The 14,277-nt window shown below is 46.0% G+C and overlaps 1 protein-coding gene across 1 annotated transcript in view; it reads right to left on the bottom strand.

Moving 5' to 3' along the window:
- The window catches only part of LOC113998038 (neuronal growth regulator 1), a gene marked incomplete at its 5' end in the record, with an annotated part of 92,309 nt that overhangs the window by 75,888 nt on the left and 2,144 nt on the right, over positions 1-14,277 (bottom strand). Inside the window, one exon of the mRNA XM_027740363.2 lies at positions 1,298-1,429. Within this exon, the coding sequence (XP_027596164.1) occupies positions 1,298-1,429 (132 nt within the window). The remainder of the gene's footprint in view (positions 1-1,297; positions 1,430-14,277) is intronic.

The following is a 14,277-nucleotide window of genomic DNA, read 5'->3' as shown; positions in this document are numbered from 1 at the left end:
GCACAGGTTCTCTTACTGAGAGTCTTCCAGTAGCAACTCACTGCACAGAAAGTAAAGGTCACTTGTTCCATCAGACACTATCCACTGTGGTTTTCCCTCCCACAGAGCCTCTGATTTTTAGAGCACTGCCTGTTTTTGGAAATGCAGCTGAGATAGGTGGAAACAGATCAATGAGGGTAAAGAAGCAGCAACAACTATGGACTCTGAGTGAGGCTCCTCAAACTGCTCTGCAGTTCAAGTCTGTCCTTGTGACTGATGATCATATCCCATCACACCTGAGCCTCAGGACCTGCAGGCAGTGTCACCAGGCATCATGAACTCGGGGCAGTGTCATCCGGCAGCCTGTGTGACCCAGTACACCATCAAGCTGTTCTGTAAGTGCCTTGATCCACCATGTTTCTGGACAGCACGAACTACAAGAGCCTTGGTGTCACATAAATGAGGACAGTCTGGTCATGAATGAATGCCCCCTGAATGCCCTGATGACACAAGTGGCCCCAGCAGTGACCAGGGGCTTTGCTGCCCATATCAACAAGGATAGTGTCTGTGTAGGAGACACGATGCTGACATTTGCGACCAATAAAGCTGCCATAGCAATTCTAAAGCCAGAAACTGTTACAAATGACAAGCTTGATAATTGAACTTAATCAAACAATATTAACTGTTACAATGAACAAGAGAAATTAGGTACATTTTCTTTCCTCTATTTTCTTTACATGTTGGAGGGAAAAAGAATGTTTCATGTCATACCAAGTGCTAAATCAAATTCAGCTCCAAGCTGAGAACACCTTGGCGTGGAAGTCTGAGGCGGTCCAACCTGACAGGTTGCAGGGACAGGTACCAGGTGGCCTTGGAAGCTCCTGGTGTCCCCCACCGCCCTCAGGATCCCCACAGCAGAGCCACACGCCAGTAAAGTTCTTCTTCCTTCAGACGGCAACCACATGAACAACCTGCTGTCTCTCCTGGGAATATTTCAAATTTCCTTAGAGACTGATCCTCATCCAATCACCCAAACAGAGTTTCTCATCTCCTTACAGTATTGCACACCATGGCAAATTAAATCAGGAAAATCTCAGCCCAACAACCTCAGCAGCCACCAGCACCTACTCAGAAAATGACTCACAACAGAGGGTTTGCACCTCAACCTCCTTGGTGACATCAACCCAGCCATGACACAGCACAGCTCCCTTTGCCACTGTGACACAAACCCCAACACTACAGTTTCACCACTGCACCAGACTTTCCTTCTCTGCCGCTTCTCCACCAGATTTAGGGAACAAGAAGCAACATGACTTACAGTTTACTGTGACTTTTACTTTTTTCACATCTGGGACTGAGACATCATTTTCTGCGCTGCATTCGTATTCCCCCGCCTGGTCTCTTGTAATTCCATAGATGTCCAAGTACTGCCCGCTCTCGAAGGGCTTTGCTGAAATGAAACAATAACAGAAAGAAATTACTGGAAGCTTCAATACCTGACCAGCATTTGGAGGATTTAACACACATCCAAGGCGAGCCGGGAGCTGCTGCAGCTTTCACCCAGAAACCCCACTCTGAGGTGAGCTGAAAACCTCCTCAAGCTCCTGGAGCTGAGCAAAGGTTCTCTCCTGCCCCGGCCCCACAGTGATGCTCAGACACATTCAGATACATGAGTAATTTGCACCTGATGGGCTTCACAGAATACAGAAGCTGCAGCTGCCCCACCCCAGGAAGTGTCCAAGACCAGGCTGGACGGCGCTTGGAGCAATCTGGTCTAGTGGAAGGTGTCCCTGCCCATGGGAGGTTATGGAATTAGGCATGCTTTAAATCCCTCCCAACTCAAAACAGTCTGGTATTCCTGCCTTAAAAGCTTCAGCATCCATTAGGGCTGATGGTTTGCACTTGGGCAGAGCCCAGCCCCTGAAGAGACCATGTGCAATTCCTGGAGCAGCTGATATGTTGCAGCATCCACTGCCCATCACAGCTGCCCTCGCTGGTCAGGGACCATTCATCCTTTTTACATCAACCAGCAGAGCATGAAGCTGGACGGTGAACCCCCACGGCTGACAGAGCCAGGCGTGTCCTGGAGGGAACCAGCTGATCACCTGTGATGGGTCAATGGGTGCAAAATGGGTCATCACCCTTCCTATCTCCAAGGAAAAAGCTCTTCCAGGCTTGCTCACCACCCATTCAGTGCTTACATGTTGTGCCCTAATAAAAATTTCATCATATTAGTAAAAAATTGCTGAAGAGTTCTCCTTTCCCAAAGGAGCCAAACCCAGGAAAGGGGATCCTCAGTGTTTGCCTTGTTACACAGAAATAAGGACAGTCTGAGTGAGCAATTCTGAGCACAGGCCAAAGTCTGTCTGCTGGGAAACAACAGGAAATCAAAGGGAATGTTTGTGTCCATAAAACCTCAGTGCCCTGTAATGCACACACAGATTGTTTCAGAGACCAGTGACAATGACACCATTCAAGAGCTCCTTTAACTCCACTTGACACAGCAGATATAGGCATTTCTGGAGCTCCCGAAATCCCAGTAACTGCTAGTGCTTCCCTGCTGTGGTTTCCACCTCACAGGGAGTGCTCTGATATCCCTCAGATGAAAACTGCTCCTTGCTTCCAAGTTCATCTCTCCATGTCTTTTAAGCAGAGCTCCCCACGTGATGGCCAAGTAATTGGTTTAGATTCCTCACAAAGCACCCACCACATAATAAACAAAAAAGTGTTAAATATAATTATTATTTTAACACAGTATATCACAACAGCCATGACCACAGATGCTGGAAATTATAGGTCGAAAGGTTTAAAAGACTTGCTGTAAGTGTTTTCCCACCCAGACAAGCCTTTAATTGACTGTTAATAACTGTGTGGCTTGTGGAGCACTGAAAAAAACCCAGAGTGGGCAGTGAGGACCAAGCAGGAGCTTGGTTATGTCATGTCCATCATGGTGGTGAATTAATTTGCTTATCTGCTCATGAATTAATGTTTTAAAGTGTGCAAGGTTCAGAACATCAATTATCACATCGTTCAGCACGGCAGCTCATTAACACGCACATGACGATGTGTCTGTCACGGGGAGGAGCCCAAGTGAGCACTGGTGGTGGGAAGTAGAAAGATAAGACTGAAATAGGAAAATTAGTGTGGATTGAAGTGAATATTCATAACATGCAGTGAAATAGTTTATGGGACATGAGGAATTGCATAAGGATTTTTAATTGCATGATTTTTTTTTTCTCTTCCATGTTCATGGAATAAATGATAAAGAACCCCTTCCCCAAACAAAGCAGGTGTTGCTGTTCCCATGCAGGTGCAGCATGGTCCCATCCTGCTCTGCTTTGGCCAGGCTGAAGCAATTCCCAGGAAAACTGTATTTCCTCTCACTTTGAGCAGCAGAGAGGGATGCAAAGTCCCTCCTGCACAGGGGCGTTGGCCCACAGAGAGCAAAGACCTTCCAGCAATTCCACTTTGGTTCAAATGCTGCGAAAATTATATAAAATGCAAAATTCTCTCTTGTGTCAGGTTAAAAATAACTAAAAATGGTGCAATTGTAATGCTCTCCAATGCCAGTGCTTCCTTGGATATATGGTAAGCACCAAAACATTGTACAGCATCCCAGAATCACTGAGGTTGGAAAAGCCCTCCCAGACCATTGAGTCCAACCTGTGCCCATTCCCCAACGTGTCATGTGGGAGGCAACTGAGCTGTGGACAGCTTGGGCCCTGAATTTGAGTGGTTGCAGCTGTGAAGTTGTGAAGGAATGTAAACAACGAAGATGAGAAGGTGGACAGGGAGGACAGAGCTGTGGGGCAGCTGTGATAGCCAGAGAGCCTGGACTGTTTGCTGAGCGACCCTGAGTTGCAGAAGCTATAGAGCAGCCAATCTTAAGATGTGTATGTAGTAAGGGCACCAATGGTGGTGAAACAAGCTGGCTAGGGGAGACTATAAATTGTCCATGTTTGTATGAAATAAAGGCTTTTCTGCGTGAAATCCCAGTGTGGCGTCCGTCCCGACAACGACAGTGTCACCCAGCCCAGAGCACTGAGTGCCACGTCCAGTTGTTCCTTGGACACCACCAGGGATGGGGACTCCACCACCTGCCGGGGTAGCCCAGTACACTGAACCCTGAGATAAATTTATGATGTATCCCTCGGAGAAAAAGAAACAAAATACATCTCCAACTACTTGGAATTTTATTAAAACTTAATTGTGTTTTGGAGTTGAGGTAAAACCAAATATTCTCTGCTCTAAACTTCTGGTTAAATGTCAACACACCACAGAATGGCCTGATTTGGGAGGGACCTTAAAGATCATCCAGTTCCAATCTCTCCTGCCGTGGGCAGGGACACCTTCCACTAGACCAGGTTTCTCAGAGCTCCATCCAACCCGGCCTTGGACACTTTCAGGGATGGGACAGCCACAGCTTCTCTGGGCAACCTGTGCCAGGGCCTCACCACCCTCACAGGGAGGAATTCCTCCCCAGTATCCCATCTAACCCTGTCCTCTGGCAGTTTAAAGCCATTCCCCCTTGTTCCGCCACTCCAAGCCCTTGTAAGTAGTCTCTCTCCATCTTGTAGCTCCTTCATGTCCTGGAAGACCGCAATTAGGTCACCCCAATGCCTTCTGTTCTCCAGGCTGAACAATCCCAATTCTCTCAGCCTTCCCTCACAGCAGAGCTGCTCCATCCCTCTGATCATCTTAATACCTCCTCTGGACTCGCTCCAACAGCTCCATGTCCCTCCTGTGCTGGGACCCCAGAGCTGAAGGCAGCTCTGCAAGTGGGGTCCCACCTGAGCAGGGCAGAGGGGCAGAATCCCCTTCCTCCATCTGCCCGCCAGTTAATTGGTTTAGATTCCTCACAAGCCACTCACCACTTAATAAACCACCATTCCTGTTAGAATGATTCCCAAAAATGCACGAGTCCTTTCCATGACCCTTGTATTTATACAGATTTATGCTGAGCTCTGACTCTCATTTATGCTGCAAATGCTCTTGTATTTTGATAGTGCTGGGTAGATTCGTGATTTTATGCAACTCACACACACATTCCAAAATCTTCAAATTAAGGCATTTTAAACCCTCATGTCCTCTGAAATGTTACATCCAGCTCACATAAGTAAACTCTTAGTAAATATGAGAGATGAACACTCTTAAGGAATACACTGATATCCTGTTTCATTTCCCCCATTCGCCTGCCCTGTGATGCCCCTTCCTCAGCTGTTCTTAGTTCCAGAGATCTCCCAGGGCTGTGTGGGAGCACGTGGATCATGTGAGAGCACATGCACTGAGCTGTGGGAGGGATCTGTGCATAAGTATATGTATGTGTATTTATGCTGCATCACATGAACATCCAGCTGAGGCAAGGGGATCCATAAGCAGCAGGAGAATAAACTGTGGATGAAGACATTGGGGAAAGAAGATGAGTTTCAGGAGATATCTCAGTTTTCTCACTGTTTTTTCCTGTGATCTCTTACAGTCCTGAGTAACCAACCCTTGTTCTGCTCTTCTGCAGCCCACAAGCATTTTATAGACTTATCAAGAGATTGGAAATACTTCTGGCTGCCTTTTCTGGCCATCAAGCCAAAATACTCCTCAGGCTTTGTACCTGAGAAAAGGAAATCTGAAGGTTCATTAGCAGCAGTCCCTCAGCCTGAAGTCGTGTCAGCCAAGAACTTTGATGAAAGATGAGAAAAAAACATTGGTTGAAGTAAAAGGAACATAAACGTGCGGGTGCCTCACATCCAAGGCCATTCCTGATGGGATTTTCAGAAGATCTCTTAACTAGATTATTGATACACATACAGATCTAAGTAATCACGTCTGGACAGCACAGGTAAGGAGACTAGGTTCTCCAGGAAGGGAAATGCCTGTGAAACTAAGCTTGAATGTCTATTTTCTGCCAGTGACGTGTGATCTGATGTCTGATAAATCCTTACACTTTTATTCCTCAGGAGAACATACGATTATATCCGTGTTTTCTCACCACACCTGTGGTTTCTGGCACAGGTGCAGCACACACACACGCATGGCCATATGGACCCATTCTCACAGCCTTGGATGGAGGAGTTCTGCAAGGGCAGCACTTGCCTCCCTGGTGTTAAACATGAGTCAGTCCAATCAAAAATCTGGTACAAGTCCAGAGAAGCTCCAAAAATGGCTGAGGACTTCAGCTGAACCAAGGGGGATTTATTTTTATTTTTTCTTTATTCACTAGGATATTATATAACTACAATATAGTCCCAGTTTATGAACTAAAACAGGTGGAACAATTTTGTAAGGAGATAAAAGACAAGAGATGGGAACAGAGAATAACAAAGTTGAAAGTTCAGGGGCTGGAGGGGGTTCAGAGGCTGGCGTTTGGAGAGCTGTGTGTTCTCCCAGTGTGAGCAATGTAAATCTCAGCCAGTTATCCAGAGCATGGTGTGGAGAAGGTGGAGTTGGTCCTACAGAAGGAGTCATTTCAGTTTTCCCCATTCTCTACAGTTACACCAGATTCTGTCCCTGTACAGAGCCATTGCCAGGCTGCCCTAGAGTCTGAGATCATGGACTTAGTATGGCTTGGAGCAAGTTTAATTCCTTTCTTTGCTGACTTCATGCCAAGGAACACATGGTTGGCTCATACTCCAGAATATGGACTGACCTTTCCTCCTTAGCAGCTGAGAATTAACGTAAAGGAGAACCAGCTCCATTTTAATACCCGATGTTGCTCAGAGAGGCTGTGGACTCCCCATCCCTGGAAGTGTTTAAGGCCAGGTTGGACAGGGCTTGGAGCAACCTGGTCTAGTGGAAGGTGTCCCTGCCCATGGCAGGGGGTGGAACTGGATGGACTTCCAACACAAAGCAGTCTGGAATTCTGTGAATTTAAGATCCAGTAAACTAGATGTTACTTTGAAAGAAAAAAGTAACCTCTCTTGAGATAGGTTTGACCTGCATGTCATACATGGATATTGATGTTCCTGTATATCAGACCTCACTCTGATCTTTGTGGGTCTGTTCAAAACTCCATGATGACCACAGAAAATTAAAAAAGACTAAATTAAAACTGTGTAAGGAAGAACTGGGCAATGATCTTTTTAATAAGAAAGCTACATGATTAAATCTCACTTGAGCTATTTATAATTCATAGGACTTAATGTGGGCATTTGGCTCTTGGGAAGGGGCTAATTATTCCCAATAAAGGCCAGTGCCTACGGTGGCTTTTGGAAGAGCCTTGGTCTGTCAGTCAGATGGAGGCTGAGGGCGCTCCGGGTATGGGGAGCAGGAGGGATGGGGAACAGGAGGAATAGGGAGCAGGAAGGATGGGGAGCAGGTGGGATGGGGCAGGAGGAGTCTCGACGGGGCCACATGGATGTTCGCCCTGGGGTAAAGGACTGTGGTCTCAGGTGGTTTGACAGTTTTATAACACTCCTTCCTCCTCTTCCTATATCAAAATGGTGTTCTGAAAATGATGACCGACTATTTATGTACTGATTATCTGTTTGGCTCAAATACATTTGTTGACGGCTCCCATTTGATACAACTCTCCTGTTGGCAGTTTGTTGAAACTGGAAGCATAACTAAAGCTAAATGAATCACTAATGAATTTTTTTTTCCATATTGTTTTGTATCACTCAAAAGCTACGCCATGTTTTTGTAAAATATGCATTTAAAAAAGCACTATTAGTATGTTTAAAATATGATTTATTAATAAAAATGCCCAGAAGAAACGATTCTGGGAATTAAAGCAGGAAGAACTGCAGGTATGGTCGGGATGACCACAGTAAACACTTGTGGTACCAAGTAACAGCACAAGAGGCAATGGGCAGAAACTGATGCCCAGGAAATTCCAGCTGAATATGAAGGAGGAGCAGATGTCCCCAGAGTGAAAATAAGAGCATCTTGATGCATTTTAAAGATTATCTGTTACGTTTCTCTAGAAAACTTTGTGCAAGCCCCAGATTTGTCATGCTTGGTTCAAAAGACCAGGATCTCCCAAAAAAACATGAGGGATGTTGTACAAAGGAAGTAAAAAGAGAGTGAAAAGTTGGTTTGGTTCTGAACATTAAAGACTTTGTTTCATTGAAATATCTCCCGAGAGTCATACACTGCTCACTCCAAAGTGCAATATTTCTCACATAAAAATGAACTAATATCTGTGGGAATAAGCTCAGCCTGTATTAAAATTCTCATTCTCATTGCATTTTATGAGTTATTAATGAGTTCATCTACTTTTATTGAAAAGTAAAAAATACTTTCCATTTGTTATAAAATTGTCAAAAAAATAATCATACTTTTTTCTGTGCAATGATTTTGGACAGTTTTAGTTTGTATTTCACCAAATTGTAATTGTGCTCTTGTTTCTCAGTTCCTTCACAAGCCCCCAGTTATTTGACCATCTTAAACTGAATATTCTTCTGACAACTGTACTTTAACAAGAATATTCTTTTAAAGATTTTAAGAAGATCTGAGGATTCCTGGGAATACCTTTAATTGTTCCTGCAGGGATGGCCAAACTTCTGGAACAGTCCTGATTAAAATGACATTTTTCTGAGAAGTGTTCCTCAGAAATGCCCTGACCACAGTGCAATGCCACCTCACCCCAGAGTAATGGCTTGTGGTACTAAATGTCACTTAATTGGATCCTAATGCTAAATCTCCCAAGAATGGTACTTACAAGTCTCGTTAAAAAGAAAAGGCCAAAATTCCCATAACCTAAAACCAGAAGGCACCGTCTTTTCTAAGGGAGACCTGTGATTTTGGAAGTCACTTTATTGCTTGTACAAAGGCAAAGGGAAGAAACCCACCCAGCAGTTTATCCTGGGTGCTGTGTTTGCTGTGCTGTCTTTAAACTGTTAATTAATCCCTCATTACTCTGTGCAGAGCTCCACACTGTTCCCCTGGAGCTCTTGGGAAGCTGCCAGCCCTGTGTTTGATATGAGGGAACCATTGATTTACTGACATGCCAAGCCTTTATCAACAGAGAAATGGCCCTCCAGGGTCACGAGCCAGGCCATTAAATGCCTATAAAATATTAATCACAAATCTTTAAGTCCCTGAGGGGTTGTAGGATGGCCTGACCCCGCTCCTTACTCACGCAATTCCCACGTGCCCATCGCTGGCATGTTCAGCTGCCCCATGCACATCATGTTCCTCATGTAAGGCCTGACAGAACACCCTGAGTGCCCCCTGAGCATGAGTCCCAGGGGATGCATGTTTTAGGTGTTTTCCAGGAACATGCTCATCCATGCCCAGGATGCAACCAAGGAAGCACTTGGGCAGGAGGGAGCGGTGGGAGGTGCTGCCACAGCCCAAGCCCTGGTGCTGTGCCTTTGGTGTTAACAGGGCACTGTGCCAAGCCTCCAGGCTGGGAGATTTGCTGACTCCTGGGGGTCCTGTACACCACTGATAGTTGGGAGAAGCAGGAATCCCTGTTCAAGGTAAAAATCCAAAGCTATGGTTTTGTGTAAACCACCCATCACAGAGCAGTAAACCTCAAGCTGCTTCCTCAGAGGGCACAGAAAGAGAAGTTTACAACAAGACAGGAAAAGGGCGGATGTTCCCTATTAAGTCATTCAGTAGCAGGACACAAAGGCTTGGTAAAGCCCCAAGGAATCTGAGCTCTAAATTAATCTGATCTTTGTCAGGCATGCCTCAATGCTGGCATTGAGGTTCCTGCTGGAACCCGGGACAGGACAAGTGGGAATGGCTTCCCACTGCCAGAGGGCAGGGTTAGATGGGATATTGGGAAGGAATTCTTCCCTTTGAGAGTGGTAAGGCCCTGGCACAGGTTGTGGCAGAGAAGCTGTGGGTCGAATGAGATGGGCTTTACGGCCTCTCCCAACTCAGGCTGGGAGGTTCCAGGTTCTCTGAAACCAGCTGGTGCCAAGAGGCCACATAGAGGTTTCTCTGGAGACCACATCCCTGTCCTTCCTCCCTCCCAAAGTCGTCCTGGAGAATGCTGGCAGATCCCAGGGGTGCGTGAGTGGCAGCAGAGCTGACAGCTCTGGACAGGCCTCTCCTGCCTGGCCCCTCTCCCATGGCACAGGTAAACCCTCCCTGGTCTGGGACAGTCTTAGCCTGTCTCTGCTGATCCTCCCTGCCTTGGTCTGTCACTGAAGGTTCCCTGGCTCTTCTCCAAACACTTTCAGCTCAGTTGCGGGAACAGATGTTTGTGTTCAGGCCGGTAATGCTTCACCTGACCTGGGAGCACTGCACCAGTGCTGGGATGGAGCTGTTCCCTGCAAGATGAGTAATGATGGCACGAGGGAGGCGTAGCTCTGTCAGCGCTCATCAGGTCAAATCACTGAAACATTTCACATTCTGCTGCTCAGGCGCCTAAAAGGAACCAGCTTTGCTTTGGACCTAATGCAGCAATAAATCTCCTCCCTTTAGGAAGGTGACTGCGTGGTATTGTCTTCACCAGGACAGGATCCCACTTCATCCCCCAGCCTGTGAGCCCTTTGTCTCCAGCCCCAAAAGACCATCTCCTGCAAGACGTCACCTCAATGAAGGGAAAGTTCCATAAGAGAAAGCCCCTCACTGCCTTTAGGGCTGTTCCCCAGCAGCTGACAAAGTGACTGGGAACAGCAGCTCCAGACACTGCAAACCCAAACCCATGAACAGTAAAAAAGGTGGTTGAAAAAGAATTCTTTGATAGAGGAGAGTTGAAACAAGATAATCTTTAAGGTCCTTTTCAACTTGAACCATTCTAATCACAAAAGCCTGGAGTGACAGGACAAGGAATGGCTTCAAACTGGCAAAGAATAGGTTTAGACTGGATATAAGGAAGAAATTCTTCCCACTGAAAGTGGGGTCCTGGCACAGGTTGCCCAGAGAAGCTGTGGCTGTCCCATCCCTGGAAGTGTCCAAGGCCAGGTTGGATGGGGTTTGGAGGAACCTGGGATAGTGGAAAGTGTGCCTGCCCATGGCAGGGGGGGTTGGAAGGAGATGAGCTTTAAGGTTCCCTCCAACCCAAACCATTCCAGGATTCGGTGAACCAGGAGAAAATAATCACTGGTTTTGAGCTATCTGTGACAAAGCTTGAGAAAAGAGGTCGTTCCAGCCAGCAGGATTGCCAGGCTGTTTGACACACTGCTAATTGAATTTGGAATTCCAAAGTTGGGAAACGCAGTTCGACAGCGAAATCCTTCATATGACATGGTCGGTGCTGAGAGCAGCTTCACTGTGCACGTGCAGCAGCCAAGGGGAGGCTGGAGGAGACCAGCTTCTCACTGATTACAAATTACGCAATGCACAATTACACTGGCATGAGGGGAAACTGGTGTGAAATGACCTCACCAGCAATATCTCCTCCATGTTTAGAACTTAGTAAGAAAAAAAGAAACAAGACAGAAACTCATGTTTCTAAAACTTTCACTTTTAAACCTATTTTTAAGTGAGGGATGGAGGATTTTAAAAGATTTCACCATTCGTACACACACAAAGCCCTTGGAATCTGATAATAATCCATGTCAGTTAAGTATTTTCAGCCTGAAAATCCAAGTGTGAAGTACTTGCACTTGAACAAAACACTTCTCATTTCTGTCACGTGTGGACACATCTGAGAGGCAGTGGCTCTGCAGCAGAAGGGCAAGTGGAACAGAATCTTTGACATTGGTTGGCTCAGGTCAAGCTTTGTTTGTTTCTCAGCATTTAGGGAGAGTTTTTAAAAACCCTCTTTGCTTCTCCCTCAGAGAAGGACCTCAGTGTTGTGCAGCAGTGGGATTGAGGAAGGGTCCTGTAGCCCAGGGACTGGCAGCGCCTTTTGTCCACAATGGAATTGGCTCCGAAGCTCCTTCCCCACCAGCCCAGCCCGGTAATTGCAGAGCTCTGAAGATGAATTGCACTAATACATGGTCAGGCTGTGATGATACATTAATGCAATATATCTCCACAGCTTTAGGGCTGTCCAGGAGCAGCAGGAGGGGCATTAGAGTGCCTTCAGTCCTATCACATCCTGCACATGTGGCAAACGGAAGAGGGAAAGGGAGAGGGAGAGGAGGGAGAGGAGCCATCATATGGACATGTTCAAGTCTAAACTCAGCCTAATTTCTGCCTAGTGAGCACTACCACTGGTTTCCTCAGTGTTGGTGAAAAATCTGTTATTTTGCACATGCTAAGCAGTTCTTACAGGGCTTTTGGTGGTTTGTTGGGTTATACTGGAAATGTTTCTGTGTCATCATTCCCTGGAACCCGGACAGAATAAACAATGGGTGTTCTGGTGCCAGGATCTGCCTTCCACTCAGTGTGGGAAGATCTGTGTTTATCCAGCTAAATTCACAGTTTCTGAAAATCTATTCTTCCAAATGCATCCCTGCATCCAGATCATCATCCTGTTTGGGAAAGTAACAGAAAGCTGGACTGGGAACAATGGAGATATAACCATGAGAAAAGAAGCAAGAGAGCAGGGAAGAACTGGAAAATATGGAACTGGAAGTAACCAGGGATCGTAGAATCCTGGACTGATTTGGGTTGGAAGGAACCCTACAGCCCACCTTGTTCCTCCCCCTGCCATGGGCAGGGACACCTTCCACTATCCCAGGTTGCTCCAAGCCCCATCCAACCTGGCCTTGGACACTTCCAGGGATCCAGGGGCAGCCACAGTTTCTCTGGGCAACCTGTGCCAGGGCCTCACCACTCTCACAGCTGAGAATTCCTTCCCAATATCCCATCTAAATCTCCCCTCCTTCAGCCTAAAGCTGTTTCCCCTTGTCCTGTCACTGCACCCTCTGAGCATCCCAATCCCTCTGCAGCTGAAGAACCTCCCCTTTGGAAACTTTTGTCAAAATGAAAGTGGAAAAGAATTTTGACATAACAGCACCTGAACTTTGGAAAGCAGAAATATTTTATCAAAAGATTTCTGAATGTCTTTTGCTAGTTTTGCTGCCGACAGAGCTTAGCCAAACCCTCAGTGTAACTCACACACACAGGTTGGACATACAAGTGCTAAAGCTGGAGTTGTGTCAGAACTGAATTCTTTAGCATTCTGGTTTCATTCTTAAACTATCGATGATGCACTATGCTCTGAAATGTCAGAACAAAATAAGTAATACCTGCAATTTATTCGGGTGACATTTCAACAATACAGATTTCCAGATTACAAACTGCAGCCTGAGCGTTCCGCTGAGTGTGGAGATTTGCTGCATTTACATAATGGGGCTGTGTAATGAATATTTATATAATGAAAGCATTTACATAATGACTGCAAGTTAAACATGCACAATAAAGATTCCAGGCCAATGATTTACAGACTGAGCTTAAAAATCACCTCAAAATGTATTTTATTTTTATTCCTACGAAAGGTTCAATTTATCTCGTGTTCCAAAAAATTGAATCCAACCTCGTGCAAGTCAAGGCTGCGCTGATGTAAATCGTGATCATATCCTGGAATTAGTCTACATTGAGTCATTTGTATTCAGAGATTTCAGTTCCTTATCTTTTAGCAGCAGCTTTGACAAACAATTTGAGAATATTCTAAATATGCTTGGTTAATATAATTTAGTGCTGGATTGGAGATGCGACGCTTCCCTGTGAGCCTCATTAGTGCCACTGGGAATTACAGGGGAAAACTGGGAGAAATTAGAAAGTGCAGATGAAGCTGATGTTTAGAGAGAGGTGAGGTGCTGCAGACAGAATATAAACCATTACAGAGACCTGATGTTTGCAGTTCTCTTGCATTTTCTTTTCTAATAAATCCAGGCTTTGTGTTTGCCAGGCTGCTGTTCCCTGGGCTATGAGAGCCATTTGTAACTGCCTGCACCCGGAACATGCACCTGAGCACAGAAGTGTTACTGGAATGGAAGAAGTCTTCTTTATTTGTTGCACTAGCAGAACATGTGCTGGAAATTGTACCTTTGTTTCCATCACATTTTACAAGATTTTTGCGCAAGAAGTTATTTGGATCCTGTGTTCTCCCATTCCAGATCGAGCCGTGTCCATTAATCAAACAGGGGACACCCAAGGCACGTCTCAAGGCACAGAATCTCAGAATCACTGAGGCTGGAAAAGAGCTCCAAGGCCATCAAGTCCAAGGTGTGACCAATCCCCACCTTGTCACCCAGAGCAGAGCACTGAGTGCCAGGTCCCAGTGCTCCCCCTTGTTGCCCACCACTTGGAAAAGGAGGGTTTGTGGGGATGCAGGTCTGTGACATGGTATCTGCAATGAAATTGCCAGACCTCAGCACTGAGGCTCATCAGGGCATCTCTGCCTGGGCTGTCCTGACGTGCTGCGTCAGCCTGGGAACTCTCCCTCCTCTCAGAGACATCCCTGCCTAGTCTGTGCTACCTTTGCCTCTTTTTTGTCTCCCATGGGCACTATAA

This window comes from Pipra filicauda, unplaced genomic scaffold, assembly GCF_003945595.2.
Source record: "Pipra filicauda isolate LSUMZ 115617 unplaced genomic scaffold, ASM394559v2 scaffold164_size1636381_pilon, whole genome shotgun sequence".
NCBI lineage: Eukaryota > Metazoa > Chordata > Aves > Passeriformes > Pipridae > Pipra > Pipra filicauda.
The sequence above is the reverse complement of the archived record's forward strand: the minus strand, read 5'-3'. Positions and strand labels throughout refer to the sequence as shown.